Raw genomic sequence first — 18,904 nt, 5'->3', positions numbered from 1 at the left:
TTTTTGTACGCCATCCATTACGGAGTACATTTACATAAATACGTGTATACATGCTTTCGTACGATTAAATTATCACTAATCGGTTCTTTAGATGATGCAGATGCACTATCATGGCACGGTGCTACACATACTAATATATTCCATCAGAAACAAATAAGCCAGACACGATACTATTAGCTAATATTACTCGCTGACATTATGCAACAATACTATACGAATACCTGAGTATACATGTACCTACATGTGTACATACATCTACAGTGCATTTGAAAATTTGCAACTCTTGGAAACTACATCTGAGACGCTTTGTATAAATATTCGACGTTTCCCAAACGGAGAAGCATTATACCAGCAAATGACTCATTTCATCATAGACATCTAAGCGCGACAGATATCATGTACATCGTGTCTAGATGATAGCCTTAACGGGCTGTAACGAGGAATAATTAAACGCGTTAAAAGTTCATTAAACGAATACGCAAGACATCGGGAAGAAGAGGGGTGGGAAGAGCACGTCTTATCTGCGGAATATAGAAGGAGGGAGGGAATTATACAATTCGCCGATCTGTCAATTCTTCATAAAGAGAAACAATCGACGGGTCATCGACCCGCTTCGCGATAAGCAAACATATGGCAAATTGATCGCGATCGAACTCTTTACGCCAATTTAAGCGTAATGGGGATTGCAGAAGGTGGCAAAAAACCCTGGGCGTGTAAAACTCTAGAGGCAGAAGGAGTTTCACGCGTTCCAAGGCTCTCGAGACTGAAACTCCTGAAAGCCATCGTCGACGTGCTCGTTCCGCTTCCTCTTTCTTCGCTTTCTCACATCGGACTTAACGTATCGCGGTGCATCGCGCCTCTCCGCTCCCTTTAAGACGGCGAATCCTGCGCATTCTCCTTTATCCTCGTCTTCCCAATGTTCTCCGCCTCCCACACTGTGTCTGGAAGCTTTGTGCCCAGCGTCTCAGGGAAAATCAGAGACAGAAGCCCCGCTGACAGGCCCATGCATCCAAAAAGAATGAGTGGCAACTCCGGCATGATTTGTGCCTGTGCATATACCAGTTATATGAATAAAAACGGAAAAAATACTGTGCATCTTCTACGCTGAGTCTTTGAAGAATTGACTTTCGAGGATACTACTCAGTGTTCAAGTGCTCTGCCATCGAGCAACAAGCGGGTCCGCCGGTACCTTGTAACGTGTGGATTCTTGCGGCGGTGAACTTACCAAAAGAGGAGTTTGCGGTGACAATATTGACCCCATGCGACCAGTCATGCTGCAAATTCCTAGGAGGGAGTGTCTCAGGCTCGTGGGGAATAGCTCCGCCGTGTAAATGTAAATCGTGGAAAAGGACATCGTGATGCACCATTTTCCACCCATGTAGAGGACCAAAGGAAGGAAGGTCCAAGAACCTGAGAAAAAGAAATCTTTGAAGATTACGTCTACCTCAAATAAAGATTTCATTTGTCAATTGAACTCACCCGTTGGCAAAAATTGTATTGCTAAACAAAACGCACCACTCAGTAGGAAGGAGGACGATAAAGTAATCTTTCTACCCACATGATCGGTGAGGAACCACGTCAAGAAGTAGGCCGGAATCTCGACGACAGCCACTAATATAAAGTTAAGATATTTATCACCAGCGAAAGCCACCGAATTTAATGATAATCCATAATAAACGAAGGTGTTCGTAAGCCAACAGAAGGAGCAGGCCGCTAATCGACTGATCATCACCGAAGAATTCAGGATTTGCACCACTGGACTCTTCTTCTCTGTTTCTGTCATCTGCTCTGTCTGAAAAATTACATCTGTGAACTCCTGAAGACATTTGATCCTTGAAAACATCCTTGATTGTCATACCTTTTCCGATTTCATCATGTTCAGTTCCTTGAATGCACCGACCGCTTCATCCGAAATTTGCAACCCATTAATTCGCGCCATTTTGCGATAAATCCTCTCGACCTTATCGTGCTTTCCGTTCGCCAATAGCCACCTTAAAAATGCATCGAAGTCATAAATGGAAAGTAAGCCAGTGACGAAAAGTGAACGATCAAATGAACATTCCTAATATTAAAGGGGACCACGATCGCGTTAATTAGAACAGTAGATGCGATCGATGTCGCAGAAACGTCAAAGGACCGGTTAATTGGCCGGATGTCGCAACGACGACGCCAACGATCGTTAAGAGGGTTCGTTTCGAGATCGTTAACGAGACCTCCCAGACGACGAGAATGAAATAGTCGCCAACGGGAATTACCTGACTGATTCCGGGATCAGGAAAGGCATTAAGATGGCTACCAATGCTGGACCATAGACGATTCGAAGTAGCAACCGCCATGATCTCGACCACATCGCAATCAAACCCAGCAACATTTCACCCACCGCAAACATGCAGCAGATGATGGTACTTGCGAGCACTCTGCCTTTCACCCCCGCCATTTCCATCCCTAAAAGAAAGAAATTTTCTCTTATAGAGGATTGAAGAAGAGGGTCAATCTACTATTTTGATAAAAGGGCAAAGAGAAGATCATATTTTAATTAATTATACTATAAAAAGAGCAAATTGTACCAGCCAGCATACCTTCGACGCGTCTTTCGTTATCGAAACGCTCCTAGATCGAGACATGTGAAACATGGCTGTTATTTATATGAGCATTATTCACGTCGAAACATCTTCCCTTACTTTCCCCCGCGTTATTAACTCACCTAAAATAAATCCAGCGCTGTAGATACCGGCCGCGACAGTCGCGTCGATAAATTCGAACGCGAGAAACATCCAATAATTCACGGAGAAGGAATGTATCAAGCCGCTGATCCCGCTCAGGAACGTGGCAAGCGTCAAAATCGTACGTCTTCCGTATCTGGAAACAGGGAGGGAGATGAAGAAGCAGTACCAGCTTTATTGGCACCCTCCTCATTTTTATTTGTTCCATTCCCATCGACGACTGATGGACACCGCCCCTCTGTATTTTATTCGTTATCACGACGAATACGGTCGATATGGTATTTGAAATCTCGAAGCCACTGTCAAAACTCTATATCTATAACAACGACGAAGGTATGTCTGTTTTCCGAGCACACATCATCTTCATAAAATTATTCGAATTTACCGAAAAGCACGGTCTCGTTTCAAATGAAGTGGAAAATAAGTAGAAAATCTGTTGAAAATCAGTCAGAGTTTACGTGTGGATTTCAGATCATAGAGTGTAAAACCGAATCTCCCGCTCTGGACTTTTAGTTTCCCCCTCCGTTTACTCGACATTGATTTGCTGGGGACCTATGTTTCACGGTTCAGTCGATCGACCGTCATTACTTGACCAGATCGAACCAAGAATCTCATTTCCCGGACACCGACACACCCACGATCAATTAAGGGAGCCGCTATCCATTTCCAGCGATTATTTCTCACCTGTCTGACACGTAGCCGGCGAAGATCAAGCCGACGAATTGGCCGACGTTATTTATCGTGCCCACCAACGTTAGCTTCCATCGATTCGCATCGCAGGTGAGGTCCCACTGTCCCACGAAGGAAAATAAAGGAAAATCGTGAGTTACCCGAGCGGCCGCGACCGTGAACAGTTCGATCCGAAGGTGGACCAGCTTACCTCGCTCAAAATCGTGTTCTCCGATGAATCGTAAATCCACGCGTCACATTTACGGGTTACGTTGCTAAACGATTGATTGGTACACCCACCCGTGGGGTTCTTGACGACGTAACGAGTGCATTTCGACATTTCTGAAATGTCTGGGACCGAGTTAGCGGCCCACGGCACGTCGAATTTCGTGTTAGTGGGATCCTCACATTCTGGGACCAAACACCTGAATTTTAAAGAGTAGTCAGTTTAGGAGGCTTTAAGAAAGTGATTACGTTTTAAAACATTCGGAACAAGTTTTGGAATTTTAGTTCAAAAGAATTCCAGAATTTTGGTAGAGCGATAAGGACCGATTTCAGAACGAATTCGCCTATTTGCTTTTAATAAAGTAGTGAACCTCTGATAAGTATTCTGAAGATAATTACATGAAAGTTAGATCGAGACTTTTGTTTGAATATTAATTCAAAGTGGTGCATCTGGTGAAAGTTATGATTCATTAAAGTTACTGTGGCGCAGCGTTCCAAACAACGCCCACGCTTGGCTCTTTGGCCGGCTGTAGCTATTTGTAAACGGATTATTTTGGAAAGTTGCTAGAGTATTATTTGTTTAATTCAGCGTAAGCTCACAAAACGTTTGAAAATGATCTCTAGCTCCTTTGCAGCATACTTCAAAAATTTACAGTGCATACTTTATCCACTGTAAATTCAAGTAAACAAAATAATGTCGCTAGCCACAAGTTTGAAAATATATTTACGTTTTTGGTGCATGCAAGATTTTTCACTGCTAATGAGAATACAAAAGCTTTCCTGACCTGACTTTTCCAGTTAGTTCAATGAGTACTTCATGCCTCTACACCATGAAGCCGCAAACATCTTCAAAGACATCAATCTCCACCGTCTTTGACTTCACGCCCCTCGATAAAACGCGCATGCAATCACGATTATTGGATTACTATTAAACGCCTGATCGCAAAAATAGATCGTAATCCCATAAACGCGCGCAGCAGTCCGCGTTACTACAGCGAAAAAATTAATCGATCGCTTAATGAAATAACCAATTTCTCCGAAGCGTCGATTGCATAATTCGATACCGGATCGAGTTGTTCTATTACTGTGACCTTTTCATTGATCGCTGCTCGTTGCACGTCTTGCTCGTGCCTGTATGAGCAATGTTAAACGAGACAATAGAACATAAAACCGTGTTCCACAATTGTCGAAACACAGGAATGATGCGTCCGTGGCAGTGAAATTGTGGAAAGAAGACAAAGACAAAAAAAATGACCAGAAATGAATGTGGCTTGAGAAAACAACACGTACCTGTATTTAACTTCGCCGGCGGTGAACACGTAAGCAAGCGTGAATCCTGCAGACAAGAACAGAGGCAGGCTTATTATCGAGAACATGATCATTTGATAGTATCCAAAACGATCCACTTCCTGCGTCCCGCTCAATCCTCCGTTCTCCCCTGCGAAAGACAGATTTCCGACGATCAGGCGGATAAGCAAATTTCCTTCCTGAAAGGAACGGGGTAATCCCATTCCCCGTGTTCCAACGAAAAAAGGGACAAGAAAAAAGAAGGATTTGATTCTAAGGGGAGCAGGGAAATCAGGTCGATCCGTAAAACTATTTAGTTCAAGCTATCAAATTGCACCAGAAGAGATTGAAGCCCACCGTTGACACGCGATATTTCATTGCGCGAGAAAAAGAGGACGGAACAAAGCATTGATTCTCGCGTGCACGTAATCGCACGTAATAATCGTGATCGATAATTTCCTCTCAAATCGTGCCACCTTTTCACGATCGGATGGACAGTTAAGGTAATTATACCGAGAATCATTTCCTGAATCGTTATTGTTTAAAGGAAAATCCTGACTGGGACATTATTGAGATTTGTATTGTTCTTTCAATGGACTCTGGTACGAGTTGGATTTTAATTGATTCTGCAGCATTATTATAACAAAGCCTCGATACTTTAATACACTTGCAGGTCAAGTTGCTACTCGTGCCATGCAATCAATACCTATGACAATATATCCTATGCAAAAGTAATTACATATATCAAAACACGAAAATCGCATGGAGGTTCAACGCATAAGGATCATACATAGATAAAGCATAACGCGGTTGATACCTCTGCATCCATCCTTGGTTTTCTCCACTGACGACGAGTCGTCCTTCTGCGAGCAAAAGAGCCTCATGTTGTCCTCCTCGTCGCCCTTTAGGCTGCGAACACAGAGACAGAGATTCGAGAATTATGTTGATCCGCGGGGCGACGATTTCTTCGTTGACCCTGCGCGTCCGTGGGTCAAATCGCCGATCGATCGATCGTTCGTGAATGGGAAAGAACGCAATTGCATCGCGGTGGCCACAGATTACATAAAACAGCCAAATGGAGCTGCGAGCTTCTATCAAACGGCCGGAGAAACGCGGCGGTAACGCCCACAGATGGGAGACTTTCACGCGGGCCGTTGTCCATCGGTTCGTGGGAGAAACGCGACGATCGAGTGCGCTAGAAACCGGAAATCGTGAATGGAACTAACGAAAGCCAGCCACGCCAGGAGGAACACCTCGATGGAATCGGTGGGACAACTTAGCGAGGCGATAATGAACGGAGACCAGCCGCCTCCTGCGCGCAAGTGCAACTGCTCGTGTCCGATTCCGATTTTCTACTGACCGCACCGATCGACGAGACGCGGTGGAAGAGGAGTATCGTACCGAGTAACCGCCTGCGCTTCGTGAAACACGTGTGTTATGAAAATTAACGTATTCGAATGAGATAACCAGCTGGTAACTTAATAAGTGCAGCTATGCAAATTTACAGCTGCAAGGTGGTTCAGTAATAAAAAAAGGAAAAGAATTTACAGCGAGCTTCGAGTATTGATAAACGAAGCAACAGGAAAAAAAGTATCAATCGGTGGAATATTAATGCATTGCGAGAACTGCAATTTTTTCCTTTTGCACTCCGAAAGTGCAGTGCTCAATTGTCCCTAGATGGGATGGGGTATTCAGAGAAGTTCTGGACGGCGAGCTGATCCACTCGAGGTCTCCTCAACACTGTTGCTAGCTTTCCACAGATGAATGTCATTGACTTCTTAATGTGAAACGACGATTACGAAAGTGTTTCACGTTTCAACGCGATCGGCGCGACATTTATATGCCGTCCGCGATGCGAATCACCTTGACAATTCCCGCGAGACGATCCGCGAGGTCGATTTAACGTTTCAAGGTAGAGATGAGTCGTCGCTGCCCTTCGATTCGAGAGACTCGATTGTCAGCGTAATTCTCTTTTCTCTTATTAAGTGGAAGAGATTGTTAATGACCGTGCCTCGAAAATTAGAAAATCAATAATTTTGAAGGTACTAAAAAAAGGTACTATATGCACAATGTCCTTCCCGTTAGTCGTTTGCTGATTCATTAAAGTGGCTAGCCGCCTTCTCGCGACAATTCTTCAACTTCCACCGCGCAGACGTAACATGATAATTTATGAGGATGCAAGAGGCACGGTGGAGGTTACCGTTCAAGCGTAAAAGTACCAGAAATCGAGACCAGTACGGAGAAGCCGGATAAAGTGACAGAAAAGTGGTTACCAGCAAGTTGCACCATGCAACTTCTTGTACTTCTCGTACAATTTTCTAGTAAATTAACTCAAATCGCGACTACTGATTAACATAAATTAACGTTTAAACGATCTGCCGACCGGAGAATCCTAATTCTCTAATCAAGAGGCAGTCGGTGTTGCGTTACCTCGACCGAGAACATTGCCACGGTGACGTCCTCGGGATCCCAACTCGCAGAGAGTACAATTAGCCCCGTAGGTCGGTTGAAATATAAACTTACATCAACGAATCGTGATTCGATATCAGTTTCAATTATAGCAACATAATCCAGTAAGTTTCGCCAAAGAGCAAGTGACAGAAGCCGAGCGACGACCGTAAAGGATTGTATACCCACCTTGAAACGCGATCTAGTTAAGTGATCAATTGCAACTATCAAGTTAAACGATCCTATCTAATCCCTGTTCCTGTCTTAATTTGACACACAATTGCAGCAACGAGGTTAGCGATTAACAATTCTCTTCACCGATGAAACGAAAGAACGCTCCTTCTCGCGACGATCTCTTGACTCGGCCTGCTTAAAACGGTCCCGAGATCCTTCCACGCAATTAATCTCACTGATTACGGTTGTATATCTTTAATTGGCCTCTGGAGGAAACACCTGACTTCTCTCAGGAGTCATTCACCCGCAAAAGACGACCGACCAACGATTCGACGGACAGGTAACACACGAGGACGCAGCACTGGGTACACTTCCGGTCGCAAGGGAGGAGAATGCGATATCGCGCAAGCTATTCGAGACTCGCAGAAACCTTGCTGGAAACTGCACTCACGGGATCCGTTGGCTTCGATCCAGACCCGTCGAACGGAATACCTCAGGTGCGAACAGGTGTTTCAGGTACCGCGTCCTTTCACGAATCCCCTACGCCATCTTTCTAGCTCGCTGCCTCTCTCGCCTATAACTCTTGGACAATTTCGACGGGGTGAAGGCAACGATGGAAAATCGTTAACGAAAATCACGGGAGTGGACGCGTGCTACGCGCCACATTGTCGGCAACCTGTTGCCTTGTTGCTGCAGCAACTGTCTTCGAAGGTAAACGTAAGTCGACACTGCTGCTGTCGTCCCCGATGACCAAAGGGGCAGTGGGGGAAATAAAATAGACGGAGGGGGGAGGGTCAGTCCTTCTTTAAGGTCTGGACTTTATGGATGGAGACACATGGCGGCCCAACAGCTGCGACGTGTATCGTTTCGCTGTTATATCCAGCGATTCTTGGCTAATTTCAATGGAATTTCAGTGATTTTAATATGCAGGTCGCCTTTGGCATTGACAGTGTCGAAGCGTCGAGGAAATTGAAAATCTCTAGCAGAGCACTGGAACCTGAATTCGCAATTTGAAGTGCAAGTTGCACAAGCTCACAATTCAAATGTAAAGATACTACCATTACTCTACAAGAACAACGCCATCGTCTCTTGGCTCAACAGCAAGACTAATTGGAAATTCATGGCGATCTCGATAATCCCAGGCGTTACACGATGCTAATAGTTTGAGGCGATTGCATTTGGTATTAGTATCGTTTTTATCGATACCGCAGAAACTTTATTGGCGTCAAATGATTGTATTACGTAAAATATTACAAAGCCGGTGCGCGTTCACGGTTTACTGGGCACTAAATACATATCTGCTAAAATTCCACGATTTCAGCTCAGCTTTTTAAACATCTTAATGACTGATAATATCGAGGCGTTGCTCAATCCTTGACGAGAAGAATTATGTGTACTACCGTTCCACGAGTATGCGGTCACTGCGTTAAATACCACAACGTGATTACTTTCTTGACGTTCTAAAGCAACAGACGATCTTTCTATTTGATGGAAATTCCAAGAAATTTTCGCAAAGGTTTTTGCTAACCTTTTGCAATGTATCTAATTCAGAAATGTGGAGAAGATATACTGAATGACATGCATGCATTCATACAATTTCATCAGCAGTTATTTCAAAACTTCTGACATTTCATCTCTCCTTTCTATCTCTTCCTAATCTATCATTCTTAAAACGCGCTCCAAGAGTTGGAAAATCCGAAACAAGAGAATGGACACTTTATGAAGGATACAGTGTATCAATAAAAGCGCTAACAAATCTAAAAATACCGGTTTCATGACCAACAGGATTTTAAATATCGCGGGTATGCATCCGCGATCGTGAGGTCAACGTGGATCATGGGTACGTGCATACGCAGTGTGATTTTTATTCAGAATCGTGCAGTGTCCAAAATAACACGGTCATTTACATGTGATCGGTCGAAACGTGAAGAACCCGGTCGCGTACGATGATGATTTTCCGGTGAAACGTGATAGATAAGGCTATGCATGCCGATAAGGAGGCGGTAGTGAGTGTTGCACGGGACGCGCGCGCGTTCATCGAAAACAGCGAGAGAAAAATCAAATAAAACTGGTTTACACTGGCTTAGGCTGGATGCAACAGCTTAGTTGCAACTAACACCAGGCTGGTTTATTGTTACATCGACCGTATCTATGCGCATTCGATATGTAAAACTTTCTATCGCACATTCGATCGTGTACCGCGAAGGCAGCCCTTCCTTTTTACACTTTTCTCCATTTTGAAAAAAGAAGAGCAGATAATTACGAATACACAATTCAGTGAAGAAAGAGGAAAGAATGCGCATGAAATTTGATGCGAATCCGCATGCCTTTTCTTTTCGTGTTCTTTAAATTCTTCTGTGTTTACATCTTCATGCTACGTTCCAATCAGATACAGCTTTATCGTGCCGATTGTATATCTCTGTTGATGCTCCGATATGGACAGTACTTTTTTCGCAAATAATAGTGAAAAATGGGGACACGGGAAAAGAAAATATGTATTCAGGGTAAATTCTTTTCAGCTTGAAATTACGTATTATGTAAATATCTAAAGAGCTACTCGAAAACGCAAGTTATCTGCCATATCTAACCGCCTTCGCGTATCTCATTGAAGATTTCTCAAATCGAAGATAAAGGCCACTCTTTCGTAATTGAACATCTCGAGTTGACGCGAGTACCGATCCTCCCATTATTTAAACATTGGATGATAACAAAAAAGATGTTCAGAAGAGAAAAAGTGCTGTTTGTTGGCAAGACAATGAAAAAGGAGGGAATTGTGTAAGGAGGTTGGTAATCGTTCGCTACGCAAATATTTGTGAACTCCTCCACTTTGTGGAATTAAAATAACCCTCGTGACCTGAATAAAAAAGAAAAACAAGATGATAGTCGACTCTGTCCTTGCTTTGGATAGGTACGTTCATTATACGAATGACGACGATGCATAAAAATAAAACGCATTTTAATCAGGCGCGTTTACGTTGGTGATTTTAATAATGGAGCGAGCTGTAGTTCAAATTGCCACTTCTTTGAGAACATTGAAAGGATTTCATGAACCAATCTTGATACATTGGTCCTTGACCAATCGATTACAAAGGACACTATTCCAAGTGTTCCTGTAGATACGCGTTAAGTTCTGGAAAGATTCCAAAGGTCAGCCACCGAAGTGATACTAGTGATTCTCGTCACAAATTAGTCACCGCGGCATAATGGATAAGGTAAATGGGCTCTGGTCAGGCTACCGATTTCCATTCGATGGTTACCGAACCCTGAGATCGTTAAACGTCCTCGTTCAACCTTATCCTTTTCAGTCCGCAAAAAATGGGAGGATGACTCGCATCAACCTCGCGGAAGCGTGACTATCTTACACGCGCTCGGACAATGTCTCGTGCGTGAATTTTAAATAAAACCTCCAACTATCTCGAGATATCTCGTGCTCACAGTTTATCCCCTGGGAAATCCTCTGGATCATAGCGGCGATCGCAAAGCATCGTCTCTCGGTGGAAGACATCGACCGCGATGATGCATAATGACTCTTTTTGTTCAATGCGCGCGTTCATTAGGGACGCCTGGTCGATTAAACACGCAACGTGGCATATCATGACTATGTTTCACAGAAAGGGAGGGAAAAACTCGACGACGAGAAGATAAAAAAGAAACACACGCAGGGCCTATGCAGTCTGCGCGCTGGTTGTAAACATGCCAGACCGACACAACCAAGGGTAGAAGAATTGAATTATTTTTAGACAATTCTTAACAGAAAATTCAAGTGCAATCTACGCCCTGCTTGATAAACATGAAAAAGGTAAATGCCCTCATTAACAATCGCGTTCTTTTTATTAGCCAGTCATCTTTGCTTTTCCAATTGATATGAATAAATGCATCACGCGGTTGACAATTGCAGCACGCAATGACTTAATTTGTTCGTGACCTAATGCATTGTTTAACTAGCAGATTTAATCAATTCTATGTGTTTATAAAAAACAAAGAATCTGCTGTAGCTTTCAAGTAAATATTAATTAAACATCGATTTGACTAATAGTCCTCACAATTTATATTGAATACTCTTCTTTTGCTGTTTTACTGTTCGCGATTGTGAGAGAATTGCAAGAGCAAGGGGGTTGAATCATGCGTATGATTTACTTACATTCTAGACCCCATTCTAGACGCCATAGTATCACCCTCCGAGAATCTGGTTCACTATGCTCTAGGTGAAGAAAAGAAGAGCAGAGAAGCCTCGTGTTCTCCGTCAAAACGGGAAAATGTCCCCCAAGAGGGTGCAAGCGTGAAACCGCTCTGCTTCGCGCCGTGTAGAACTATACCTCTCTCCTGTTCTTTGTCCTACACTCGCTGAGCTTGAACGCAGAAACGACGATCGAAACGTGGTCGATGCTTAGTCATACGAACTGCAAAAGTTAACGCTCGTCACTAAGTAGGAGAAAGACTGACAACGATGTACGAACCGTCTGAGCTCTGGTGAACAACGAAAAGTTGGGGAGAGACGAAGGAGAGGTCATCACTATCATCGTGGACAGAGGCCGCGTTTTTCCAGCTGTTTCCTCCTCCCTCCGTCTCTCCTGCTCTGTTTCCCTCTACTATCTCTAGATTATTGTAAAAGTTTGGCCAACGACTGCTCTTCTGAGACACCGTGACGCTCTTCGTTTAACGACTGATTGGGTATCTGTATCACTACTAAAGATATCTCTTCAAGAGAGTATTAGCTGTGTTGTCTTTTCCGTAGAATGTTCATTCAATCAACGAAACCGGTCGCAGCCGCATTCCCTGATCTCATTAAAAATCTTCGCGCAGATAATGATATGGTTTTGATACACGTGCTCCTCTACCTGAGTCGACAATTGAATAAAGATCAAACTTTCCACGGAAAAGCATATAATCGCTAGCATTCTTTGACAACTACTGAAAAGAGATTATTGAAATGAGATCTATCTAAAGAGATATTCAAATTTCATCATGTATTGCTAAATGTGTTATTTAAATTGAACCGCCATTTTATTTTAGTTCTCAAATGCGCCGCTCTATGGCGCTTGCATGTATGCGCATCGAAAACCTCGCTGTTTCCAGTCTATAAAGAAACGACTGTAGTGGCTAATGGCGTAAATTACGTTCGTTGTCTTACTTGTCAATGGTGTTGGTCAATTTTTCAAAATACAGTAACGAAAGTGCTTTTACTCAATTCTGAATGAAACTACTAAACATATAGCATCATTCTATTTCTATTTTATCCGCGATGCCTTGATGAAAAGAAAACTGATCTCAAATTCACTACATTTCTTTCATACAAACGGTGTTGTCCACCGTTTCGTAAGGTGGATCCAAACAAAAGGATAGAAAAGCTTTCAAAAATGTCAGCTACAGACGTAGAGACAACAGTGATTTTCGCAAAATTGGAAGCTTTGAAAGATATCAAGTACATATTTTAACTTATTTACCTTAATGTCTTTTATAAAGATATTTTTCAAAAACTAGAAATTACTTTTATTAAATGGTTAATAAATTTCAACATGGAATTTTTTACATTAAAGTGTATATGTATCTTTTGTTAGAACAAAAACACTTCAATTAGAAAAAATGAAGCAGAGGATCCTCCATGAGGTAGAACAGACTGAACAAGAAGAGAAATGTTTGAGAGAATACAAATATGAAATGGATCTTCTCATGCAAGAAAAAATGGCACATGTTGAAGAATTAAGACAGATACATGCAGACATTAATGCAGTATGATTAGATATTACCTTAAAATTAATCCTCAAATTGATTAAATACATTATTGATAATAAAACTGTTTCAGATGGAAGCTGTTATTAAACAGGCAGAAGAAGCTAGGAACAAAGCTAGGGAAACTGCAAAAATGATTCATAATAATGATTATCAACCCTTAAAGCATGATGTTGATCGGATGCGTAGAGAATTCTTAGGACTTGAAAGGTTACCAGAGTTGTATGAAACAGAATCTGATCTTATTTCACCAGAGTAAGAGTGCTTGATTCTTTGATATTGTTAGGTGTTTCCTTAATGCATGAGTATCTCTTAACTGGTAATAGTACTATGTTAATAGGACTTACGTAACTGACTAAGGGATATTACATAGAAAATTTTTATATAAATTGTCTTTAACATGGGCTTTTATCGTGTAGATGGTTTGTTCGCAGTTATTTTGACCGGCCAATGCAGAAAGCAGAATGGAGAATGGATGTACGGGGTGAAGACTTATTACCTCCACTCACCTTACACCATCCCGGCCATCCAGGTGGATCCACACCTTTCCTTGCCCCTCAACCTCTTCAAGGTCCAAGTAAACCAGAACCAAGACCATTACCCCCTGCACCAGGTCCACCTGCTCCAACATTCAGGTACCACTGGTATATCTCAACTTTATATTATATTTTTATAATAACACTGCATGCAAATACTTAACATCTTTTATAACAAGATATAAAAACTGAAATTGAAAAGAATGTTTTAGATGAAAATAGTAAATACAGAAATGTGTAGTTATAGTTACACACTATTTCCTCTATGTTTTCTTTCTCTGCTTTCAGGCAACAACCACCTCCCATGAAATCGTGTTTATCGTGCCACCAACAAATTCATAGAAACGCGCCAATCTGTCCTCTTTGTAAAGCTAAATCTCGATCACGTAATCCCAAAAAGCCAAAGAAGAAAGACTAACTTGTAACTGTAAGTGTTATTATTTGTGTAAACTATCAAAATTTTTTCATTCATTATTAGGACATGTGTTAACAGTGTTTTTTTTTTTTTTTTTTTTTTACTTTTTATTGTAAAGTTTTATTTTTAATTTTTTTACCATATTTATCGACTGTATGTAAACAGATACAATAGGTGATAATTAAATAGTTTTCAATTCTAATAACAGGCATAAGCTAAACGTGTTATGGTCCTTTATATAGACTGTAGCATTTAACAGAAATCGTCTGAAATCATCGAAGTATAAGTGGAAAAATATCAAATACACTTATTAACGTTTTACATAAATGTTTTTTGTCGGAAAAATTTTATTCATTCACATCTTTTATTGCACATTATTATTTTAAAAAATACGTACGTATTTTAAACAAAAAAATATTTTACTAGATAAAATTGGTAATAAAATTCTTAATCTTCTAAAAGTTACACCATTAATCCTGGTTGTTAATTTCTTCGAAATAAAATTACAATTTCTGAATTAGTCACGGTAAGTACTTTAGAATGTACAGTATTCAATGGAAGACATTTGATATTAGATTTATTTATGTATCAGTCTTTGCAATCATAACACAATTATTTTTGTAAAACTATAAAATGTAAACAACTTATTAATTGACTTTTGCTTTTACACATAATACTCGCGAAACGCACAATTTTTTATTGTACTCAGAACCATATCGTGAATTCGTAATAAAACCTAAGTTTTTTGTATCAAAATAATTAACTATAAATTTCTCTATTTTTGTACTGACATTTGTATTATACAGTCTTATTTTTGATTCAGGATCCTGATTTCAAAGAAAAATAATAATTGAATTAAATTTTTTCTTATATCTGTACATATATTCATAGATAATATCTTTATACGTTAAATCTCGATTAAAAATATGTAAATATTCGTCAAAATATATGTATTTGCGTTTCGTACCATTATGATTATATCCATAACTTTAATTTTTGTAACCATAAAAAATAGAATTGTACTTCAAATCTAACTATTATTAAGCCTGATCGTATGCCGCAGTTTTATCGTGTTTTGATACATCGTTTAATTCTTGAGCATCATTATTAGAGTTAACATGAACTAATGGAATTTCTACTTCAATTTTTTGTTGGTCATCTTTCAGGGTAACTGCTTTGAGAGGAATTAATCGCTTATTCACAATTTGCAGCCACAACATGGCTAATACTAACATTAAACCCGTAATACCAAATGTATGATAAGTCCCGAAACGTGTATAAACTACGCTAACAAATATTGGTCCTAAAACGCGAGAGGCGCATCCGGCACCAGTCATAAAACCCATCCAAACACCTTGCGGCCGCGGTCCTAATACTTTGCTAAAAATAGTTTGTATCAAAGTAACGCCTAACGGATAGCCTATAGTGGTGAAACTATAACCAATCAAAAATTGTGTAACCGTGACTTGAGGTGTATATAGACACCATTCTTGTGTGCTTGGACATCCTAAGACTTCTGTATCATTGGAATTACTTGTACCATTATTAAATGCTGTAAAATATAATATGAATTTAAGAAAATTCATGCATAAATTCTGTACTATGTATATCTGTGGTAGCACTTACATTCTACATAAGCAATTTGTGGAGGATCAGGACCCCATGGAATACACAATATTCTTCCAATTATCATAAAGAAAAAGCCACCCCACAGCATTACCTTGCGTTCGTTAAATCTATTATTTAAAACAATAAGTAAACAAATATATGGTTTTCTTGGATATATGTCTATAAATTCCTCATACCTTTTGCATAAAGGCTCGATCATAACGAATGTGATACAGGACGCGATTGCTCCAACGCTCATAAATAAACCCATATAATACAAAGCCTGCTTTTTCGACCAAGCGAACTGATCCATTGTTAACGAGGTACCGAGTCTACATGGAAGAAGAATATAATACTGAATGCTTGGCAGTACAAATAAGTAAGTTAATATAATCGTTTATACTAACGTTTCAAGAAGAACAAAATTAAATACCAGTACAAAAAATGCACAAATTAACGTCCAAGAGGCTACATAGTCAGGCTTTATGCACTTCAACGTTTCTTCTTCTGCAGTTAATAAAAGCGAACTATATAGTCAGACATATTAATCTACTAGTAATCTTTACTATTACATAACGCGTAATTTTACCTGTTGCCTTTCCTTCATCTCTCATAGCTTCACGTATAGCAATCCTATGTTCCTTAAAATTCCATGGAAGAAATAAAACAAAGTTAAGAACTCCCAGTATAACATTTATCCAACCAGTCATTGTAAACATATTAAGAGGTAAATTTATAAAATAGAAACCATTCTCTCCAAGAGGTGTAACTGCAGCTTGCAATCCAGGACCTACCACAAATCCTAACACCTAAAATCATTGAAACACATAAAATGAACTATAATGAAGTACATAAAAAATAGATATTACACTACAGTACCTGTGCAAGTGATACCATAGAAACTGCATGTGTCCTTTCTACAAATTTTGTAGCTGCTGAGAGATATGCTCGTGCCACAGCAATATTGGCTGAAATTTAAATACTGTCATAATATTATCTAATTGAACATCAATATTATTACTTAGATCAGTAAAAATTATAAGTTGAAACTAAACAAAATATTAACCAGAGCTAACTCCAACCAGAAATCTAGCAACTACCATATATATTTTTCTATCTCCTGGCAAGAGTTCTAGAACGCTATAAAGTCCTGATGCAAATGTAAATAGAAATAATGTTGATAAAAGAGGTAGTCTTATAGATCCTCTTCTGTCTCCCCACCATCCTACTAAGGGAGAAAAAAGCATTTGACCCAAAGGATTAGCTGCAACTACATATCCCATGAATTCTTTGCCTGCTGTATTATCCAACTATAATATTAATACATTATTATAGATTATGATTTGCTTTTCTTTCTTGCTTGTTTATAATACCTTGTCAAGATATGGCCATACTCCAGTGAGTATAATACTGAAGCCAAGAGACATAAGGAACATTGTAAAATAAATTGCATAGATGCTTTTCCATCGCTCCTTTCGCTCAGTAACAGTTTCTAAATCATCATCCGCTGAGATAATGTTCCTATAATAATAGAATGCTAATATATTAAGTCAAAATAAGAAATGTCAAATATTGAAAAATCTTTCATCCTATCTTACCTTTTACGCTTTATTTTCTTAAGGCAATCCATTTAAGATATTCATAGAAAACCTTTATGTAAGTAAATCAACTATAATTGCTTTTATAAAAGCCTAAAAACCTTAAGTCAATATTTTATGATGCTATGAATAAAGAAAAATAAAATAGTCTTTTTATCAAGTGCATTAAAAATGGTCTTGAATTAACTGTGCATACTCTTACACAACTTACCCACTATATCAGTAGTTATTTTTTCATGATAAACAAGGGAGCCATGATCAAACTGTTTTATGACTTTATGACAATGTGACTGTCCTGTTTCTTGATAACAGAGAAGTTCACACGTTAATATGCATAAATATGTTCATATTCAGAAGCCAATAAATAACAATGTACTAGAATACGACGAATTGTATCGTTATATTGCAAATATAAGAACAATCACTTACGTTTTTCATTTAACAAACGCAGTTACGGAGCTATATTTCGATCGAAAATTTTTATCGAATTAATTATGAACACATTGGATATAGCATAAATAAAGTATAGTATTGTGTTTTATATCTAATAATATCTTTAAAAAATCCGCGCAAACACATGTCACTTGTGAATGTAGCGGAGCCACGCTAAATGCACCGCTATCAACTTAAATATAAAAGCATCACAATCACAATTAAGTGTTTACTGATTTCACACTGCAGCTACGCTCACAGTTGTACTGATACATGATTAAACGTGTGAAGAATACGTATATTCGGTTGACGTATCGCGAACTGCTGAGTCCACACTTTTCAATTCATTCGCGTGTTTGAATCAGCTGTGCCTTAGGCATACTTATTTCATTATACTAGAAAGATGTTTGTTTAGGTCCAATGAGTCTAACCATATAAGTCTGTTCAATGGAATTTAATTAGATACATAAAAACGTTCCTTTTTTGTTCAATAGAATTTAATCATTGTAGATTAATGACTTAATCATATCGCCATTTATTTAACAATATATTCGTTATTTGAGAAGATGAGCATTACTGAAAGATTCACACTTCATTTTGTAATAATATTGGGTAATAATAACCGTTGATTTATTGGAAAAAGAAATATTTAAACAATTCTCTTGAAACAATAATATACCTACCCTATCAAGCAGAGGTTCAAGAACTGATGTTACATAATTAACGTTACGCACAACCTAATGTTGGAGAATCATTATAAGAACTCTCTAAACATCATTATGTAATGATAAAAGTTCACAACAATTGTTTATTTAACACAAAAGAGGATTTGGAAAATAATTGGGGGCACCGGCCCCCAATGATACGGCCCTTAAGAGAAGTTGCTGGCGACCGCTTCGACATCTAGCGGCGATCTACGAACTAACATTTTTAGGTAAGGATCGTATCATTAGGGACCGGTGCCCCATTGAATAAAATTTTATTAATCATTAGAAACTCATTAAAATAAGCACTTAAAGTATTTTTTCAGCTATAGATAAACAATCAAAATGCTTGATA

General features: G+C 39.5%; 3 protein-coding genes across 8 annotated transcripts; 1 reads left to right on the top strand and 2 right to left on the bottom strand.

Moving 5' to 3' along the window:
- Positions 1-811: 811 nt before the first annotated feature.
- LOC143186714 (solute carrier family 22 member 21) lies at positions 812-12,017 on the bottom strand. Its single transcript, XM_076390430.1, has 11 exons — positions 11,668-12,017; positions 5,722-5,813; positions 4,908-5,055; positions 3,604-3,817; positions 3,408-3,514; positions 2,705-2,859; positions 2,256-2,445; positions 1,859-1,991; positions 1,480-1,792; positions 1,226-1,410; positions 812-1,047 (listed from the first exon to the last, which is right to left on the bottom strand). The coding sequence occupies exons 1-11, from the start codon at positions 11,691-11,693 to the stop codon at positions 871-873; spliced, it is 1,740 nt and encodes a 579-aa protein (XP_076246545.1). The 5' UTR covers positions 11,694-12,017; the 3' UTR covers positions 812-870.
- Positions 12,018-12,629: 612 nt separating this feature from the next.
- Positions 12,630-15,514, top strand: LOC143186716 (zinc finger C4H2 domain-containing protein). Of its 6 annotated transcripts, none has more exons than XM_076390437.1 (6): positions 12,630-12,948; positions 13,085-13,256; positions 13,330-13,466; positions 13,691-13,900; positions 14,081-14,219; positions 15,374-15,514. In XM_076390437.1, exons 1-5 carry the CDS (start codon positions 12,884-12,886, stop codon positions 14,208-14,210), a joined length of 714 nt encoding a protein of 237 aa, XP_076246552.1. In that variant the 5' UTR covers positions 12,630-12,883; the 3' UTR covers positions 14,211-14,219; positions 15,374-15,514. The 6 variants fall into 6 exon arrangements, with proteins under 6 accessions (XP_076246552.1, XP_076246551.1, XP_076246547.1 ...); XM_076390436.1 differs by having other exon boundaries at positions 13,676-13,900; XM_076390432.1 differs by having other exon boundaries at positions 13,330-13,511; positions 13,676-13,900.
- Positions 15,143-18,588, bottom strand: Cln7 (CLN7/MFS domain-containing 8). Its single transcript, XM_076390431.1, has 11 exons — positions 17,843-18,588; positions 17,625-17,714; positions 17,414-17,536; positions 17,189-17,336; positions 16,882-17,125; positions 16,695-16,783; positions 16,405-16,624; positions 16,223-16,322; positions 16,013-16,147; positions 15,834-15,943; positions 15,143-15,759 (listed from the first exon to the last, which is right to left on the bottom strand). Exons 3-11 carry the CDS (start codon positions 17,443-17,445, stop codon positions 15,248-15,250), a joined length of 1,590 nt encoding a protein of 529 aa, XP_076246546.1. The 5' UTR covers positions 17,446-17,536; positions 17,625-17,714; positions 17,843-18,588; the 3' UTR covers positions 15,143-15,247.
- Positions 18,589-18,904: the final 316 nt, after the last annotated feature.

Source organism: Calliopsis andreniformis, unplaced genomic scaffold, assembly GCF_051401765.1.
Source record: "Calliopsis andreniformis isolate RMS-2024a unplaced genomic scaffold, iyCalAndr_principal scaffold0022, whole genome shotgun sequence".
NCBI lineage: Eukaryota > Metazoa > Arthropoda > Insecta > Hymenoptera > Andrenidae > Calliopsis > Calliopsis andreniformis.
Note: the sequence above shows the minus strand (reverse complement) of the source record. Positions and strands in the feature narration are given on the sequence as shown.

What these genes read in the sequence shown, in the direction of transcription:
- LOC143186714 (XM_076390430.1), bottom strand. Translation starts at nt 11,693, where the DNA reads ATGGCGTCTAGAATGGGGTCTAGAAT. An exon ending in AATACAATTTTTGCCAACGG is followed by an intron (nt 1,411 to 1,479) that starts GTGAGTTCAATT and finishes TCTTTTTCTCAG; the next exon opens with GTTCTTGGACCTTCCTTCCT. An exon ending in CACCGCAAACTCCTCTTTTG is followed by an intron (nt 1,048 to 1,225) that starts GTAAGTTCACCG and finishes GTATATGCACAG; the next exon opens with GCACAAATCATGCCGGAGTT.
- LOC143186716 (XM_076390432.1), top strand. Translation starts at nt 12,884, where the DNA reads ATGTCAGCTACAGACGTAGAGACAACAGTGATTTTCGCAAAATTGGAA. An exon ending in TACATGCAGACATTAATGCA is followed by an intron (nt 13,257 to 13,329) that starts GTATGATTAGAT and finishes AAACTGTTTCAG; the next exon opens with ATGGAAGCTGTTATTAAACA. An exon ending in TCTGATCTTATTTCACCAGA is followed by an intron (nt 13,512 to 13,675) that starts GTAAGAGTGCTT and finishes TTTATCGTGTAG; the next exon opens with ATGGTTTGTTCGCAGTTATT.
- Cln7 (XM_076390431.1), bottom strand. Translation starts at nt 17,445, where the DNA reads ATGGATTGCCTTAAGAAAATAAAGCGTAAAAG. An exon ending in ATCGAGCCTTTATGCAAAAG is followed by an intron (nt 15,944 to 16,012) that starts GTATGAGGAATT and finishes TTTAAATAATAG; the next exon opens with ATTTAACGAACGCAAGGTAA. An exon ending in ACAAATTGCTTATGTAGAAT is followed by an intron (nt 15,760 to 15,833) that starts GTAAGTGCTACC and finishes TATATTTTACAG; the next exon opens with CATTTAATAATGGTACAAGT.